We start from the raw sequence: 19,636 nt of genomic DNA, 5'->3' as shown, positions 1-19,636 counted from the left end.
CCCTGAGGGGCCCCTGTGTTGAGGATCAGCATGGCGGATGTGTTGTTAACTACCCTTACCACCTGGGGGCGGCCCGTCACGAAGTCCAGGATCCAGTTGCAGAGTGAGGTGTTTAGTCCCAGGGTCCTTAGCTTGTTGATGAGCTTTGAGGGCGCTATGGTGTTGAATGCTGCACTGTAGTCAATGAATAGCATGTTCCTTGGTGTTCCTTTTGTCCAGCTGGGTAAGGGCAGTGTGGAGTGCAATAGAGATTGCATCATCTGTGGATCTGTTGGGGCGGTATGCAAATTGGAGTCGGTTTAGAGTTTCTGGGATGATTGTGTTGATGTGACCAGCCTTTCAAAGCATGACCAGCCTTTCAAAGCACTTCATGGCTACAGACGTGAGGTTACCTTAGTGTTCTTGGGCACAGGCATTTTGGTGGTCTGCTTAAAACATGTTGGTATTACAGACTCGGACAGGGAGAGGTTGAAAATGTCAGTAAAGACAGCTGCTAGTTGGTCAGCGCAATCTCGCAGTACACAACCCTGGTAATTCGTTTGGCCCTGCGGCCTTGTGAATGTTGACCTGTCTAAAGGTCTTACTCACATCGGCTGCGGAGAGCGTGCATGCATGTTTCAGTGTTATTTGCCTCGAAGAGAGCATAAAAGAAGTTTAGCTCATCCAGTAGGCTTGTGTCACTGAGCAGCTCTCGGCTGTGCTTTCCTTTGTAGCCTGCAATGGTTTGCAGGCCCTGCCACATCCAACGAGCGTCAATGCCGTAGTACGACTCAATCTTAGTCTGGTATTGATGCTTTGCCTGTTTGATGGTTCGTCATAGCGGGATTTCTTATAAGCTTCCGGATTTGAGTCCTGCTCCTTGAAATCGGCAGCTCTGGCCTTTAGCTCAGTGCGGATGCTGCCTGTTATCCATGGTTTCTGGTTGGGGTATGTACGTATGGTCACTGGGGGGACGACGTCATCGATGCACTTAATGATGAAGCCCATGACAGATGTGGTGAACTCCTCAATGCCATTGGAGGAATCCCGGATCATATTCCAGTCTGTGCTAGCAAAACAGTCCTGTAGCTTAGCATCTGCTTCATCTCTCCCTCACCCTCCATCTAGTCACTGGTGTTTCCTGCTTTAATTTTTGCTTGTAAGCAGGAATCAGGAGGATATAATTATGGTCAGATTTGCAAAATGGACGGTGAGGGAGAGCTTTGTATGCATCTATGTGTGTGGAGTATAGGTGGTACAGAGTTCTTTTCCCTCTGGTTGCACATTTAGCATAACAGAAAGGAGGTCAAACTGATTAAGTTTCCCTGATTTAACGTCCCCGGCTACTAGGAGCGCCGCCTCTGGGAGAGCGTTTTCTTGTTTAATCTTCCCAATAACTTGTCCATTTCATTGTCCAAAGTTTTCATATTTGCGAGCAGAATTGAGGGGAGTGGGGGCATATTTGATCACCTCCTACTCCTCAGAAGGAAACTCGCCGTCCGGCCTCTCTTTCTCCGCCTCCTCTTCACGCAGATCACTGGGGTCGGGGCCTGTTTCCAAGGGAGCCGTATATCCTCCGCCTCGGGCTCATCAGAGTCGCGAAAGAAGAAAAAGCATTCTGCTAGACCGTGGTGAGTAATAGCAGTCCTGATGTCTAGAAGTTATTTTCGGTCATAAGAGACAGTAGCGGCAACATTTTGTACAAAAATAGTACAAAAATAAGTTACAAACAACGCAGATATACAAACAAAAAAACAATCGTTGGGGGCACATAAAACTTCTGCCGCCATTTTACCTTGATGAGGTTCTACCGACTGGACGTCTCTGCGCCCCTCGTTAGTGCATACAGTGCTTGTTTTCGGGACTTCTGAGGGTTGATCCTGTCTAGAATTGAGTTCAGAGAGTATATGGGCGCTATATCCCCAGAAGTAAAAGACTGAACGAGTAATTGAAATAGAACTTAGGGTTACTTAACATAACCCCGGTTCTCTGATATTAAGAGTGAGGTCTCTTCACGCTTTGTGTAAGAAAGACGAACATGTACTTACAAGTGAAGATAAGAGCGGACTGCGGCACCTTATATGGGAAGTGGAGTGGTCCACTATTGGCCGTTGCTCCTGTCTGTATACGACAGACATTGTGTGATTGGATCTTCCATTCCATCATGAGTGATCTCGCGCATAATACACTGCTCAAAAAAATAAAGGGAACACTTAACTTCTTGCATCGAGCCATCCCGGATCCGGGATCGTGAATACAGCCTCAAGCTCATTACCATAACGCAACGTTAACTATTCATGAAAATCGCAAATTAAATTAAATTAATATGCTAGCTCTCAAGCTTAGCCTTTTGTTAACAACACTGTCATCTCAGATTTTCAAAATATGCTTCTCAACCATAGCAAAACAAGCATTTGTGTAACAGCTAACATAGCTAGCGTAGCATTTAGCGTTAGCATCAGTAGGCAACATTTTCACAAAAACCAGAAAATAATTCAAATAAAATAATTTACCTTTGAAGAACTTCAGATGTTTTCAATGAGGAGACTCTCAGTTAGATAGCAAATGCTCAGTTTTTCCTGAAAGATTATTTGTTTAGGAGAAATCGCTCCGTTTGGTGCGTCACGTTTAGCTACGAAAAAAACCTGTATCCAGGAGTGTAATTATCCCCGCAGCTCATTAGCATAACACAACGTTAACTATTCATGAAAATCGCAAATGAAATGAAATGAATATGCTAGCTCTCAAGCTTAGCCTTTTGTTAACAACACTGTCATCTTAGATTTTCAAAATATGCTTCTCAACCATAGCAAAACAAGCATTTGTGTAACAGCTAGCGCAGCTAGCGTAGCATTTAGCGTTAGCATTAGCTGGCAACATTTTCACAAAAACCAGAAAATCATTCAAATAAAATCATTACCTTTGAAGAACTTCAGATGTTTTCAATGAGGAGACTCTCAGTTAGATAGAAAATGCTCCGTTTTTCCTGAAAGATTATTTGTTTAGGAGAAATTGCTCCGTTTGGTGCGTCACGTTTGGCTACCAAAAAAACGATGACTGCGTGCAGCTTGTAGATTACGCACCAATTTAGACAAAGGACACCGGGCGGACCCCTGGTAAATGTAGTCTCTTATGGCCAATCTTCCAATGATATGCCTACAAATACGTCACAATGCTGCAGATACCTTGGAGAAACGATAGAAAGGGCAGGCTCATTCCCGGCGCATTCACAGCCATATAAGGAGACAATGGAAAACAGAGCTTCAAAAATTCTGCCCATTTCCTGGTTGAAGTTTCATCTTGGTTCTGTGCCACAGAACTCTCACAGATAATATCTGAGTGTTTTCTTTCCAAAGCTGCCAATTATATGCATAGTCGAGCATCTTTTCGTGACAAAATATTGCGCTTAAAACGGGCACGTTTTTTATCCATAAATTAAAAGAGCGCCCCCTATATCCAAGAAGTTAAACAACACAATGTAACTCCAAGTCAAACACACTTCTGTGAAATCAAACTGTCCACTTAGGAAGCAACACTGATTGACAATACATTTCACATGCTGTTGTGCAAATGGAATAGACAACAGGTGAAAATTATAGGCAATTAGCAAGACACCCCCAATAAAGGAGTGGTTCTGCAGGTGGTGACCACAGACCACTTCTCAGTTCCTATGCTTCCTGGCTGATGTTTTGGTCACTTTTGAATGCTGGCGGTGCTTTCACTCTAGTGGTAGCATGAGACGGAGTCTACAACCCACACAAGTGGCTCAGGTAGTGCAGGTTCCAGGATGGCACATCAATGCGAGCTGTGGCAAGAAGGTTTGCTGTGTCTGTCAGCGTAGTGTTCAGAGCATGGCGGCACTACCAGGAGACAGGCAAGTACATCAGGAGACGTGGAGGAGGCCGTAGGAGGGCAACAAAACAGCAGCAGGGCCGCTACCTCCGCCTTTGTGCAAGGAGGAGCACTGCCAGAGCCCTGCAAAATGACCTCCAGCAGGCCACAAATGTGCATGTGTCTGCTCAAACGGTCAGAAACAGACTCCATGAGGGTGGTATGAGGGCCCGACCTCCACAGTTGGTGGTTTTGCATTTGCCAGAGAACACCAAGATTAGCAAATTCGCCACTGGCGCCCTGTGCTCTTCACAGATGAAAGCAGGTTCACACTGAGCACATGTGACAGACATGACAGAGTCTGGAGACGCCGTGGAGAACGTTCTGCTGCCTGCAACATCCTCCAGCATGACCGGTTTGGCGGTGGGTCAGTCATGGTGTGGGGTGGCATTTCTTTGGGGGGCCGCACAGCCCTCCATGTGCTCGCCAGAGGTGGCCTGACTGCCATTAGGTACCGAGATGAGATCCTCAGACCCCTTGTGAGACCATATGCTGGTGCGGTTGGCCCTGGGTTCCTCCTAATGCAAGACAATGCTAGACCTCATGTGGCTGGAGTGTGTCAGCAGTTCCTGCAAGAGGAAGGCATTGATGCTATGGACTGGCCCACCCGTTCCCCAGACCTGAATCCAATTGAGCACATCTGGGACATCATGTCTCGCTCCATCCACCAATGCCACGTTGCACCACAGACTGTCCAGGTGTTGGCGGATGCTTTAGTCCAGGTCTGGGAGGAGAACCCTCAGGAGACCATCCGCCACCTCATCAGGAGCATGCCCAGGCATTGTAGGGTGGTCATACAGGCACGTGGAGGCCACACACACTACTGAGCCTCATTTTGACTTGTTTTAAGGACATTACATCAAAGTTGGATCAGCCTGTAGTGTGGTTTTCCACTTTAATTTTGAGTGTGACTCCAAATCCAGACCTCCGTTCAGTCATTCAGATCTAGGATGTGTTATTTTTAGTGTTCCCTTTATTTTTTTGAGCAGTGTACAATAGAACCGGGTTATGTTAAGTTATTTTTAGTATGCAGTTAGACTGCAGCTCTGCAGCAGCATACAGCTCTGCTCTTTCCTTCTCATTATTTTCTTTCACTCTCTGTCTGTTGCTATCCTCTCTCTCTCTCTTTCTGTCACTATCCTCTCTCTCACACACTGTATGTCGCTATCCTCTCTCTCTCTCTGTCTGGCCTTATCCTTTCTCTCAAACACAAACACTCTGCTTCCTCTCCTTCTCTCTCCTCTCCCTCCTGATGTCTTTCAGGAATATTAAAGACCGCAGCTGTACTGTACTGTACTCGTGAAGCAAAGTAGCTCAGTTGTAGTTCATTTCCCTCTTCTGTAGAACTAAATCATTGTGAGAGGAAGGAGAGGATGAAAGGAGGTCAAAGTACTAAAGGAAAGATTTAGGGAAAGGGAGGAGATGAGAGCATGAGAGTCCAAATTCACATACACATCCTCATTTACACACCCACACACACCCACCCACCCAGCCAGACACACACACAAACACCCATATACAGACACACACACAAACAGTGTCAAGGGATGTGAGGGAAGTTGTGGGGGTGAGGAAGTGGAGGAACATGTTGTATTATTAATGTTGAAATGCATTCTGGGTAACTGTGCAGTCAGCTCCTTTTCCACCTTCGTCTACTGCCACAGCATCAACTCACAGACACACACTCTAACGCGTGCACACACACACACACAAACTCTCACACACACACACTCTCTCACGCACGCACACATGCATGCGCACACACATACATGCATGCGCACACACATACACCTCATCCAAGTTGAAAATCAGGGAGATTCTTCCCCTTGGGCAAAAACCAAACCGCGATCAAGCCGTAGCTGCTTAATATTGAAGATGGAGAGGCGAAGGGGTGAAAGTCAAATTCAAAGCAGCACATTTGTGCATGGTCTGCGTGTCTCTTCAGTGTGTGTGTGTAATATGCATGGAGTTTATGAATATGAAATGTAGCAGAACAAGACTAACTAACAGGCTAGCTCAGCCCGGACTATCAGTTCACTGACCATCACACATATAGAAGACAGCAGGGAAAGACTTAGAGGAATGATTTCATACCATCAACCTCCTGTTACTCTTAGCTTCTGGCAAAACGTTTCAGCCTTGTTGCTGTTGTGCAACTGACTAGGTATCCACTTTCCCCCTGCGAGCTTGCAGATATAAACTCTTGTGGTTCCCAGGAGAGCAGAGGTCTGGGATCGATAGATGAATGCATTAATAGCAAACAGGGTGATGATAGAAGGGCAAAGACTTAATAAAGCACTGGAAATAATATTCGTTTTTTCTCTATCATCCTCTCTCTCTCTCCTAACCCTCCTTATCCCACTACTTTCCTTCGCTATACCCCTACTCTTCATTTTTCTCTTCCTCTCCTCCCACCTCTCATCCCCTCTCCCCTCCTACTCCTCTCCTCCGTTCACCCCTCCTCCCCCCCCCCCCCCCCCCCCCCCCCCCAGGTGTGTGTCTGGTGATGGGCTGTATAATCTACCCTGATGGCTGGGACAGTGATGAGGTGCGGAGGATGTGCGGTGAGCAGACAGACAAGTACTCCCTGGGAGCGTGCTCCATGCGTTGGGCTTACATCCTGGCTATCATGGGGGTCCTGAATGCCCTCATGCTCTCCTTCCTGGCCTTCGTACTGGGCAACAGGCAGGACGGACTCATGACCGAGGAACTGCTGGCCGAGAGCAAGGGTAATACTGGAGAATAGTCAATGCTGTCCATTAGGACCCGTACACACTATTGCTCCACCATACCTTTATTTGACTAGTTACTTGACAATGTCTTGATCAAAAGTGGTAGGGAACTAACCAAATAAAGGTATGGTGGAGCAATAGGAGCATTTTGGAGCAAATCATGTGCTGTGCAGTTCCTATAAGGAGTGTAGAAGACACTATGAATACACTGCAAGCAAGCAGCACACAAACAGGACACAGAGACACACACACACACACACTGTCGTGACGTGACTATCATTAATCTGACGACTGTTATTTATTTCATCAACTAACTATGTTTAATTGATACTCAATTAAATGAATCATGTAAAAATTAACTCATTGGGAATTTGGGGCACCAAAGGAAAAGTTGTTTAATGAGTTACCATTTCCCGAATTAACTAAAGAATATATGGATATCATTACAGTCACTAGATAATAATTTCCTCATATCATTCTTGTTCTGAACGTCGTAGATCTGCACAAACCCGGGTCTCACTGATCATTCCATACCACACATTGATTTGATAATTTATTTACTAACACTAAATGATAACATAGGATACACACACACACGGTATAGGTTATTGTTTGTAAACTTAATACGACAACAACAAGTCCCTGGCGGTCTAACGCAATATGACACTTGTTACACAATATGGGGAGTTAAAAAGAGAGAGAAAGAGAGGGAGAGAAAGAGAAGCAACACTTGGATACATTTGGGAACTATGCTTACAGTCACCGTAATACCATGCCTCTCTTTTGGGCAAGAAGTAATGCATGTATTTACGTGTTGAAGATCTTCATCGGGTATCTCTGCCGGGCCCAGGCCTTCGTGGGCAAGGTTTCACTTGGTGAGGAGGGTTCAATTGGGCCTTCTTATTTCAGATGGCCTTCTCCTTTTGTTCTCTGGTGTAAGTCTCTGATTGTCCACAAGAGGTCACAATGTCCATCGTGTGTGTTTACTTGCACTCGTTCTGGAAGAATGGTCTCCTGAGGACTGCTAATCAGCCGTGTTGATGATCCCAGATTGGTGAAAGCAGTGTAGGAAACAATGATTTGAAGAGAAGAACCGGATGGTCCTACTTAAAATCACCTTCTTAGATACAGTTCAGTTACTCGACCATAGCAAGGGGTTATTTTGTCTTCTTCAACCTCATGTTGCATTCTGGGGTCGTGACTATCGTAGACCTCGCTGCAGCTGTGGTCCGTTTTAGTTTGTTCATTCTTAACTTAATCTTGTTATACCCTCGGGTAAAACGGGGGGGGGGGGGGGGGGTTCGTCATTCACACATGCTCTCTGGGCTACTTGGGGAGGGGCTAGTTACGAGGCAAGGTATCAGAATTACTATGATCTCGTTACAAAACTAAAATCACAAAAATATAATTTTTATCCTTGATATTTTATACACAATGTAAAGAATGTAAACCTAATAAACACAGTTGTAAAAGCTCTTGAAGTTAAAATGTATTCGTTATAACGTGTTTATAATCATTTTAATGACATCACAAAATAGACATACATTTTCCATATTCCATTCAAACGTTGAAATATAATGTCCCAGTGTCCATTGTTTGATGTTGAAGTTTTTAGGCGGCAAACTCTTCTGTACCACAAAGAGACATTCCATTCGCCCACATTAGACCCCAAAAAGAATCATCGGCTGCCTAAAGTTTGCGATTGACGTGAGGTGTCATAAAACCGCCTCATATTGACGCTAATCCACCGTAACCTGATCCTTGGATCCTCACAGGGGAGTCATGACAACACACACACACACACTCATGTGCGGATGCATGCTAAAACACACACATATATGAGAGTACACTCTTAGAAATAAAATGTGGTAAGTAGAACCGTGCCTTCAGAAAGTATTCACACCCCTTTACTTTTTCCACATTTTGTTGAGAATTTAAAGTGGATTACATTGAGATTTTGTGTCACTTATCTACCTACATACAATACACAATAATGTCAATGTGCACATTTCTTTGTAGAACATTTTAGAAATTAATTCAAATGAAAAGCTGAAATGGGCAATAAGTATCCAACCCCTTTGTTATGGCAAGCCTAAATAAGTTCAGGAGTGAGTCCATGCATAATAAGTTGCATGAACTTATTCCGTGTTCTATAATAGTGGTTCATGTGATTTTTGAATGACTTCACCATCTCTAGAACCCCACACATACCTGTAAGGTCCCTCAATCGAGTAGTGAATTTCAAGCATAGATTCAACCACAAAGACTAGGGAGGATTTTTTTATGTTTCGCAAAGAAGGATACCGATTGGTAGATTTGTAATATCAAGAAAAGCAGATGCTGCGTATCCCTTTGAGCATGGTGAAGTTATTCATTAGGCTTTGGATGGTGTGTCAATACACCCAGTCACTACAAAGATACAGGCTTCCTTCCTAACGCAATACTAACCCTAAATGACAGAGTGAAAAGAAAGAAGTTTGTACAGAATACAATTATTCCAAAACATGTATCCTGTTTGCAACAAAGCAATTAAACATTAACTGCATAACTATGTGTGTATAGGTGTTTTTGAAGACCCCTCTGGCAAGAATGCAGTATTTGTTGTTGTTGTTTTGAACATGGTATCCAAGAAACCCCAGCTCTCATTGTTATTCGCAGCTGGGATGAAGTAGCATCAACATCCGCTCTGAGACTTTGTGGCTGTGTTATCTAGTGACAACCCAAAAGTGTCGGGAAATTTGAGACTGTGCGATAACAGTTACGGACAAGATTGAAGATAACTCAATTCCATTTGAGCAACAATGTCTTCAGAAAAGGTACACATTTTTTTTATACATGTTGTAATATTTACGTTGTCAGCCAGAAAGGTAGATAACGTGAGACAAAGGAAGGGAGAGAGAGAGAGAGAGAGACACAGCTGCGTGTGAGCTCTAACATTTTTCAGCATGTTGTTTTACCCAAAAAATGATTTGAAGTTAGATAAACTTGGATTTTACAACAGGGATTACAACTACCAAGGATTCCTTTTCCCTGGAAAAACAGAGGGCGCTCTGGCAAACAAACAGCACCTGAGGACACCTTCCAACCTGGAACTGAGACAGACCAGATACAACTTCAGTTAGCACTGAGGTGTGAAGTGAGAGGTGTTGATGCCTTTGAGCCCAACAAATGTCAGGAGTCTCACAGGTTACCCCACCCAAATCCAGAGGCCTTTGAAGCTCTCTCCCACTGTTCAGAGACCATCCACTGACATTTTATACAAGAAATCTGCCCCCAGAAATAAAAGCTTCTCCGAAGTGGGTGTGACACCTACTCCCGTTGCCTGCTACACTGCTGCTTGGATTCCACCTGGCGATCTGTTCACCATCTGCCCTGGCTTGTCTCCCCCTGTCTGGTACAGGTACCCCCACCACACTCCCCCCTCTCTACCGAGCTTTCGCTCGCCTCCAGGACACAGGCACTGTTGAGGCGAGTGACTCTGAACTTACAATGGCTAGCCCCATGTCGTTATTTATTTTTCCTTGTGCATTTTGCTATTTTCCTTATGACTCCTGCATGCATTGCTGACAATTAACTTTTTTATTTACCCAACCTGTGGGACAGACTATGTTTGGTCCCACACTCAGGACTCTGACTCTTTATTGGTTACACAGACTTTTGGCCTCCCATCCTATTCTAACCACCTCTTGCCGGCTTTGTATTCATGTTACCTGATGAAATTGCTGTACAGTGGCATCATGTTGCCATCTAATGAACATTCAAATGTCATAAATCAACACTGCAGAGCTCTCCCTGTCCTCTGCAGTGCCTTGATTGTATTACTGTTGATGATATCTGGAAATGTGCATGTACTCCCTGGCCTATCTACTGTTGCTAGCCCAAATTCTGATATCTGCTTCATTGATTTCTGCTCTCGTAAAAGCCTGGGTTTTCTGCACATTAACACTAGAAGCTTATTACCTAAAATGGATCAATTGAAAGTGTGGGTTCACAGCTCCAATATGTTGGAGACGTGGTTAAGGAAGAGTGTTTTGGATACTGATGCTAAACTTTCTGGTTATAACCTTTTTTGGCAAGACAGATCTTCCAAAGGTCAGAGAGTGGCAATCTTTACCAAGGATCACCTTCAGTGCTTGGTTGTCTCCACCAAGTCTGTCCCCAAAGAATTTGATTTACTGGTTTTAAGCAATACACTTTAAAATAGCTCTACTTTGACTGTTGCTGGGTGTTATCATCCTCCATCAGCACCGGCCTATACCATACCTGCCCTAAGCTCTCTCCTGGCCCCTTGCACTAAGTCTGAATTTGTCCTGATAGGTGACTTAAAATGGGACATGCTTAAACTTGACCCCCCCCCCCCAGAAAAACTGGGTTAGATGGTTTAGACCCTTTCTTCTTTAAGGTTGCTGCCCCTATCATCACCAAGCCTATCTCTGACCTTTTTAACCTGTCTCTCCTATCTGGGGAGGTTCCCATTGCCTGGATGGCAGCCACTGTGCATCCTTTATTTAAAGGGGGAGATCAAGCTGATCTTATGTTATAGGCCTATTTCTATTTTGCCCTGTATTATCAAACATGTTGGAAAAACTGACTGTCTTTCTTGATGTCTATAGTATTCTCTCTGGTATGCAATCTGGTTTCCGCTCAGGTTATGTTTGTGTCACTGCAAATTTAAAGGCCCTCAATGTCGTCACCATTGCCCTTGATTCTAAGCAATGTTGTGCTGCTATTTTTATTGACTTGGCCAAATCTTTTGATATGGTAGACCACTCCATTATTTGGGCCGGCTAAGGAGTATTGGTGTCTCTGAGGGGTCTTTGGCCTGGTTTGCTATCTAACTCTCTCAAAGAGTGCAGTGTATAAAGTCAGAAAATCTGCTGTTTCAGACACTGCCTGTCACCAAGGGAGTACCCCAAGGCTCGATCCTAGGCCCCACGCTCTTCTCAATTTACATAAAAAACATAGCTCAGGCATTAGGAAGCTCTCTCATCCATTTATATGCAGATGATACAGTCTTATACTCAGCTGGCCCCTCCCCGGATTATGTGTTAAATGCTCTACAACAAAGCTTTCTCTGCCCTTAACCTTGTTCTGAACACCTCCAAAACAAGAGGTCGTGTGGTTTGGTAAGAAGAATGCCCCTCACCCCACAGGTGTGATAACTACCTCTGAGACTTTAGAGCTTGAGGTAGTCTCCTCATACAAGTACTTGGGAGTATGGCTAGACTGTACACTGTCCTTCTTTCAGCACATATCAAAGCTTCAGGCTAAAGTTAAATCTAGACTTGGTTTCCCCTATCATATTTGCTCCACTTTCACTCCAGCTGCCAAACTAACCCTGATTCAGATGACCATCAGTACCCATGCTAGATTACGGAGACGTAATTTATAGATCGGCAGGTAAGGGTGCTCTCGAGCGGCTAGATGTTCTTTACTATTCGGCCATCATATTTGCCACCAATGCTCCTTATAGGACACATCACATCACTACACTCTAAACTCTTCTGTAAACTGGTCATCTGGCCACTGGTTGATGGTTATTTATTTAAAAAACTTTGGCCTCACTCCACCCTATCTGACATATCTACTACAGCTCTCATCCTCCACATACAACACCCATTCTGCCAGTCACATTCTGTTTAAGGTCCCCAAAGCACACACATCCCTGGGTCGCTTATCTTTTCAATTCACTGCAGCTAGCGACTGGAACGAGCTGCAATAAACACTCAACCTGGACAGTTTTATCTCTTCATTCAAAGCCTCAATCATGGAGACTCTTACTGACTGTTGTAGCCGCTTTGCGATGTATTGTTGTCTCTACTTTCTTGCCCTTTGTGCTGTTGTCTGTGCCTAATCATTTTGTACCCTGCTACCATGTTGCGCTGCTGCTATGTTGTGTTGCTACCATGTTGTTGCCATGTTGTGTTGCTACCATGCTGTTTTGTCGTGTGTTGCTGACAGGCTATGTTGTTGTCTGAGGTGTTGTCTCTCTTGTCGTGGTGTGTGTTTTGTCCTATATTTTTATTTATTTATTAGTATTTTTAATCCCATCCTCACAGGAGGCCTTTTATTTAGCCTTTTGGTAGGCTATCCTTGTAAATAAGAATTTAGAAGGACATCCTTAACCTTTATTTCCTAGTTAAATAAAGGTTACATAAAAAAAATAGCCATTTCAAGGTAGCTAGCTAACTTAGTTATTTGTAGCTAGCTACATGGTCGATAATCGCTACCATGAGTTTCCCTGCCTGGTGCAAGATAACAATATGACCAGTGCCGACCTGTCATTCAGGGCTCTGCCCCAGATGTTATATATATATATATATATATTGGCCTGTTTTGCATGTTATTTTCGGAGTAATAATACAAAACAGTTTGCAAACAATGTAAAAAATAAATAAATAGATATATCATCCAAACATTGTTTCTTTTTTGCCCTCTTGACTAAGGCAGCTCCAAAATGGAGGTGTTTCAGCCTAGGTTAGTGCTTTTTGTGGTGGTGGGGGAGCCAGCGGAATATACGGAGCATATGGCTTGGTAATGTTCTATAGTTGCGTCGTGATTGGCTCAGTGTTCTGTCACTCATGAGGACACTACATCACCTCAGAATTTACGGGGAGAGCTCTACAATTCTAGCCTCTTTGGTGCTGCCATAGAGTTACATTAGAAGTGCCCATCCAAGAGGCTCAAGGTCATTGGGCACAGATAAAATGATGTCAAATCACGTTATATCTAGAGTAGCTTTGATTGGACTGATCAACATCATTCTTTCAAAATCTTAGCTAGCAAGCTAGCAGTCATCATCATGAATCAAGTTGACAATCTACTGGCAAATCCTTTTCAATCCTTGTCATATGAAGAGAAATAATGAGAAATGTCGGCCCATAATAACGGCCCATGTTCTGAATTCTGTCGCTGTACATTTCAAAAGTACTGAACAAATAGTTATTGACTACGTATGTCCTAACTCGCCCATTAATGTCTTAATCGAAATTATGGATTGCCTCTAATCCACTCGTCGTCCCCTTATGTCATAGTTTGTTCATCTCAATTGTCTGTAGAAACCACATTTGTTTAAACAAGTCAGCCATATCAGCTATTTATTTAAAGGCAGTAAATGAGGCTGAATGAACTGTCTCGCTGCCAGACAAGTCTCTGCTGATAGCCAGGTGTAGCAGTGGTAAGGTGTGGTCAGCTTTATGTAGGCCCTAACAATTTATGTGCACCGTTTGTCACCATTATACTGCAATGAATGTATTGTTTAGTGATGCGTTGTGTGGTGGCTTTGATTTACAAGATTGACATGCTTTAATCACCACTGAAAATGATGATAGCTTTAGTACATTAGTTATCACACTTGCATAAAAAAGCTGTGTAAAAGGAAGAATTTTGACGGTCATAGCTCTTTATGGAAAATAACCTTGGATTTGGCAAGTCCTTTGCCTTTCTCTGACTCCTATACTAGCTAGCTAGCTAATAATATTATGGGCATGGCTCCTTGTCTTGATTCTTGAGAGCTATGGCTATGAAGGTGTGTATTGATTGTAAAAGTGTAATTTTGACTATCATAGCTCTCCATTCATAGAAAATAACATTGGCTTTGTCATGCATTCAATCCTTTGTCCTTCTGACTCCTAGCTATAATAGTTAGCTAATAACATCACTGAGAAAACCCGTCACTCATTGTGCACACCACAAAATGTAGTGGGAAAATCCGACCCGACTGGGAAAATAAATACCAGTGAATACAGCAGTTCTCAGACAAGCTAGGGGCGCACTATTGTCACTGTTGCATCACTTTGGATGACCACTAGCGACTTACACTGAACCAAAACCAGCTGCGTGCATGCGCCATAGTGTATACATTTATTTTGTCCCCCGAAACGAGAAAACAACACGCAAGTTAAATATATCAAAACAAACTCTTAACCAATGACAGAAATTTGGGGACAGGTCGAAAAGCATTAAACATTTATGGCAATTTCGCTAGCTAGCTTGCTGTTGCTAGCTAATTTGTCCTGGGATATAAACAATAGGTTGTTATTTAACCTGAAATGCACAAGGTCATCTACTCCAACAATTAATCCACACATAAAACGGTCAACCGAATCATTTCTAGTCATCTCTCCTCCTTCCATGCTTTTTCATCTTTGAACTTATATGGTGATTGGCATCTAAACTTTCATAGTATTACCACGACTAATGGAAAAACAGTTAGTCTTTCAATCACCCACGTGGGTATAACCAATGAGGAGATGGCACGTGGGTACCTGCTTCTATATAAACCAATGAGGAGATGGGAGAGGCAGGACTTGCAGTGCGATCTGCGTCAGAAATAGGAATGACTTCTATTTTAGCCCTTGGCAACGCAGATGCTCGTTGACGTGCGTGAGCAGTATGGTTGCAATTCTGCAACGCGAGTGGTGTAGTCAGTAGAGCTTTTGAACATTAAAAAAAATACAAAAATGTACATATTGCAGCTTTAAGTACTACTGCAAAACATGTGGCAACTAAACTTACTTTTTGTCTTGAATACAAAGCGTTATGTTGTGGCCAAATCCAACTGATTACTACTGTTCATATTTTCCAGCATCATGTTATGGGTATGTTTGTCATCGACAAGGACTAGGGAGGTATTTTTAGGATAAAAAAAATAATAATGCAGCCATAAACATAAACAAATCCTAGAGGAAAACCTGATTCAGTCTGCTTTCCAACAGATGCTGGGAGACAAATTCACCTTTCAGCAGGGCAATAACCAAAACACAAGGTCAAATCTACACTGGAGTTTCTCACCGAGACGACTTTGAATGTTCCTGAGTGGCCTACTTACAGTTTTGACTTAAATTGGCCTGAAAATCAAATGGCTGTCTAGCAATGATCAACAATAAAGTTGACAGTGTTTGAAGAATTTTTTAAAGAATAATGATAAGAAGAAAAGTGTAGTGTAGTATGTGTTTCAATGAGACTTCTGCAATTTATTTTTCTCTCTCTCTCACACACACACACACACACACACACACACACCAATCAGGCCTTTATGGTAGAGTGGCCAGACGGAAGCCACTCCTCAGTAAAATAAACATGACAGCCCGCTTGGAGTTTTTCAACAGGCACCAAGGATTCTCAGACCATGAGAAACAAGATTATCTGGTACAATTTTTTATATTGATCTCTTTGACCTGAATGCCAAGCGTCATGTCTGAAGGAAACCTGACACCATCCCTACGGTGAAGCATGGTGATGGCAGCATCATGCTGTGGGGATGTTTTTCAGCGGCAGGGAATGGGAGACTGGTCCAGAGTGCTCAGGACCTCAGACTGGGGCTTAGGTTCACCTTCCAACAGGACAATGACCCTAAGCACACACCCAAGACAATGCAGGAGTGGCTTTGGGAAAAGTCTCTGAATGTCCTTGAGTGGTCCAGCCAGAGCCTGGACTGAACCCGATCGAACTTGAACCCGATCTGGAGAGACCTGAAAATAGCTGTGCAGCGATGCTACCCATCCAAACTGACAGAGCTTGAAAGGATCTGCAGAGAAGATTGGTTGAAACTACCCAAATCAGGAGTGCCAAGCTTGTAGTGTCATACCCAAGAAGAGTCAAGGCTGTATTCGCTGCCGAAGGTGCTTCAACAAAGTACTGGGTAAAGGGTCGGAATAGTTATGTAAATGTAATATTTAAAGTTTTTTTTTTTAAGTATAAATTTTATGAGGCACAAATTGATGGGATTGATGAGGCAAAACAAATATTTAATAGATTTTAGAATAAGGCTGTAACGTAACAAAATGTGGAAAAAGTCAAGGGGTCTGAATACTTCCCAAATGCATTGGGGCGGCAGGGTAGCCAAGTGGTTAGAGCGTTGGAATAGTAACCGAAAGGTTGCAAGTTCAAATCCCCGAGCTGACAAGGTACAAATCTGTCGTTCTGCCCCTGAACAGGCAGTTAACCCACTGTTCCTAGGCTGTCATTGATAATAAGATTTTGTTCTTAACTGACTTGCCTAGTTAAATAAAGGTTAAAAAAAAATACTGTATATGTAAAATGATTAATGTAATACCAGATACATGCACAAATATTCCCTTATAGGTACCGTTTTAAACATTCTCACATCTTCCTATCGTTTTACATTTATCAGATTACCCACTCCTAATGTTGAAGTTTAAACGCCACTAATGCTCAGGCACTATTTAACAGAAAAAACATTTACTATAAAAAGCTTATTCTGAACGGTTCCCAAATAATCGCCAATCAATGCTTTCTTCCAAAAGGGGTTCTTCAGATGAAAATGGTTCTTGATAGAACTCTATCCTTACGCAAACAACCCCGTTGGGGAATGGGATCCCTGTGTAGGTTTTAATGGAACCAGACAACCGAGTGAGTGAGTGAGTGAGTGAGTGAGTGAGTGAGTGAGTGAGTGAGTGAGAGAGGTTAATTGCAGAAGTATCTTTGGCATACTACACTCATGTGACACACAATGCTGGTTGTTATAGATACTACACACACCACTTATCAGTGTATTTTTGCTAAAACAATCTCTATTTTTCTCTCTCCCCCACTGGCTCTATACCTCTCCCCTTCTCTTCTCACACAGAAGCTGGGAATGCCTAAAACATCCATAGGTAAGTGATCCAAAATACAGTGAAACTGCCCTCACTGACAAACTACATTTTGGCTCCCAAAAACGTATCTATGATTTCAATTAGCAGTGGGGGCCACTTTGCATAAAACTATCATGTCCTATTTAATTGAATATGATTCCAACAGGCTTGATTGGCATGTAAATGTAATATATGTCCTCACTGTGCTATTGTGGGACTACAGAGGAAATGGGTCCTAAATTGAAATGTCTGTGCATAAACAATTTGATTTGTCACACCCTAACCATGTCCCCTTTTTTCTCCCCCCCCAGGTGTGTTTCCTAGTGTGTGTGTTCACCGCTCATCACTCTCCAGCTTTTTACCCATCATCCCCAGAAGAGGACAGCACACAATGGCTGTGGGAGAGAGAAGAAAGAGAGAGAGAGGGGGAGAAAGGAGGGAAGAGGAGGAGAAATGGATAGCTGTGGAACTAGACACCTCCACTCCATTCACACTTGCACGTTCACACTGTAATATTCCACCCCTCACCCTCTAGTTTATAATATATACTGTATCTGCCAATGATATGTACATACGTGTGTCTTTGTTGTCCGTCCTGCTCATAATCCTAGCCCTATCGAGCGTCTCTACCCCACACTACTCCCTTATCACTGAGCCCGTAGAACCCCAGCAGAGACTGACAACCCTTACACAACCGATAATCAACCAAGACAGGGACAGAGACTTTGACTGACCAACTGAAGACGTATGGATTATCTGCAAGAATGTGGATGGGTTGTACTAGGTTGAAGTATTATACATATACAAATACACAAACACGGTAGTACAGTTTACACATACATAAATGCACGTGGGTGAGCAAATACACACACACACACACACACACATACTCATCTAAAGTCACACGTGAATACATATCCTTAGACTTTAACCTTGTAATAAATCCATACGCTAACACGTTGAGCAACGGTAGATATTGTATATTAGTGTACCATGCCATCTCATGAGTATGTGTTTATGTTTTAGTTGTGAAAAGAAGGAAATGACCTATTCTCATCTAATATTGGGTGTAAATTTACGATATCTCAAAATAATGTGTGAACTCTTACAAACAAAACCTATCCCTCCTCCTCATTCTCCCCCTCTTCCTCAAAAGCCGTCTTTACTAGAGCACTGTTGTCTAACGTGAGTGGCTACAGTTACTGTATATAGATAATTAATTCTAGTTTTACAAAGTTGGGGCTGAAATATATGTATAAATACTAAAATATAAAAGAAGCACTGTTGTTGGAATTCAGTTTGTTACTCCATTTCAAGCGTACGTCGTCGATGCCCAGCTCAGTTCATTTTGCACACTACTTGCATTTGAGGAGAATCTCAATGTTTTGTAGTTTGTGGTATGGTATATTCTTATTCACTGTGATGGGGGAGGTATATGACTGTATGTCTGCTCCATATCTTGTAGCTGTTGGGTGAATGCATGTTTGTATGAGTATGAATGTATGGGGGTGGGGGTGGGTTGGTTCTTCTATCCTTGTGGGGCTCGAAAATCCCCAAAAGTCTCCATGACATTAAAATAAGGAAAATTGTCCACCGGGGGACACTTCCCATGTCCCCATGAGAACAAAGGCTATGTTAGGTTTAAGGTTAGGGTTATATTTAGTGTTAGCGGTTAGGAGTTAGGTTATGGGTTAAGGAAAATATGATTTTTAATGGAAATCAATTTTAGGTCCCCACGAGGATAGAAGAACAAAACCTGTGTGTGTTTTTTAAATGCACCTTTTTAATGTACCAACACACCAGCCTCGTCTCATAACGACTCTTATACTATATAGTCCTGAACATACAAATGTATTTATTTCCCTCTCTCTTGATCTCTCGCTTTCGCACTCACTTTCTCTCGCTCTTTCTCCATCTCATTCTCTCTCTATTGCACACTCCCTCTCCTTCCCCTTTCCAGCTGTCTCTCTCTTTCTATCTCTCTCTGTCTCTCATGTTTTTATGAATGAGTGTGTTTGTCAAATTAACCTTTTTAATGTACCAACACATCAACTCTCTCTTCCATGTTTTTTCAGTATGAGTATGTTTGTTAAATGCACCTTTTTAATGTACCAACACACCAGCCTCATCTCATAACGAGTCTTATACTATGTAGTCATGTACATATTTATTTATTTATTTCCCTCTCTTGATCTCTCACTTTCTTTCTCTCTCTTGTTTCTTTTTCAGTATGTGTTCATAATTCATTATGGGGACGTGCAGGTAATATTAATTGTGGAGAGAGTCATATGTAATAATTGATTGATTGATTAATCTAGAAGGCCTGGTGAGGTTATTTAAGTCCTATACCTCCATCATGAGCTGAGGGGAGGAAGAGCAAAAAGAGGGGAAGGAGAAAGGGGATGAATATGAGAAGGAAGAGGTGTGAGCTAATAG

The 19,636-nt window shown here is 42.8% G+C and overlaps 1 protein-coding gene across 4 annotated transcripts in view; it reads left to right on the top strand.

Annotated features, from left to right (window-relative positions):
• LOC109889699 (LHFPL tetraspan subfamily member 3 protein-like) overlaps positions 1–18,155 on the top strand; it is a 60,017-nt gene extending 41,862 nt beyond the window's left edge. For 2 of the 4 annotated variants that reach the window (XM_020481316.2, XM_031823227.1), the window contains 3 exons: positions 6,363–6,599; positions 17,197–17,221; positions 17,512–18,155. In XM_020481316.2, the coding sequence (XP_020336905.2) occupies positions 6,363–6,599; positions 17,197–17,210 (251 nt within the window). In that variant the 3' untranslated portion in view covers positions 17,211–17,221; positions 17,512–18,155. Of the gene's footprint in view, positions 1–6,362; positions 6,600–17,193; positions 17,222–17,511 lie in introns of all 4 variants that reach the window. The other 2 variants (XM_020481317.2, XM_031823226.1) reach the window with 1 other exon arrangement.
• The last annotated feature ends 1,481 nt before the right edge of the window (positions 18,156–19,636 follow it).

The sequence above is a fragment of the Oncorhynchus kisutch genome, linkage group LG4 (assembly GCF_002021735.2).
Source record: "Oncorhynchus kisutch isolate 150728-3 linkage group LG4, Okis_V2, whole genome shotgun sequence".
NCBI lineage: Eukaryota > Metazoa > Chordata > Actinopteri > Salmoniformes > Salmonidae > Oncorhynchus > Oncorhynchus kisutch.
This window is presented reverse-complemented; position numbering and strand designations above follow the sequence as displayed.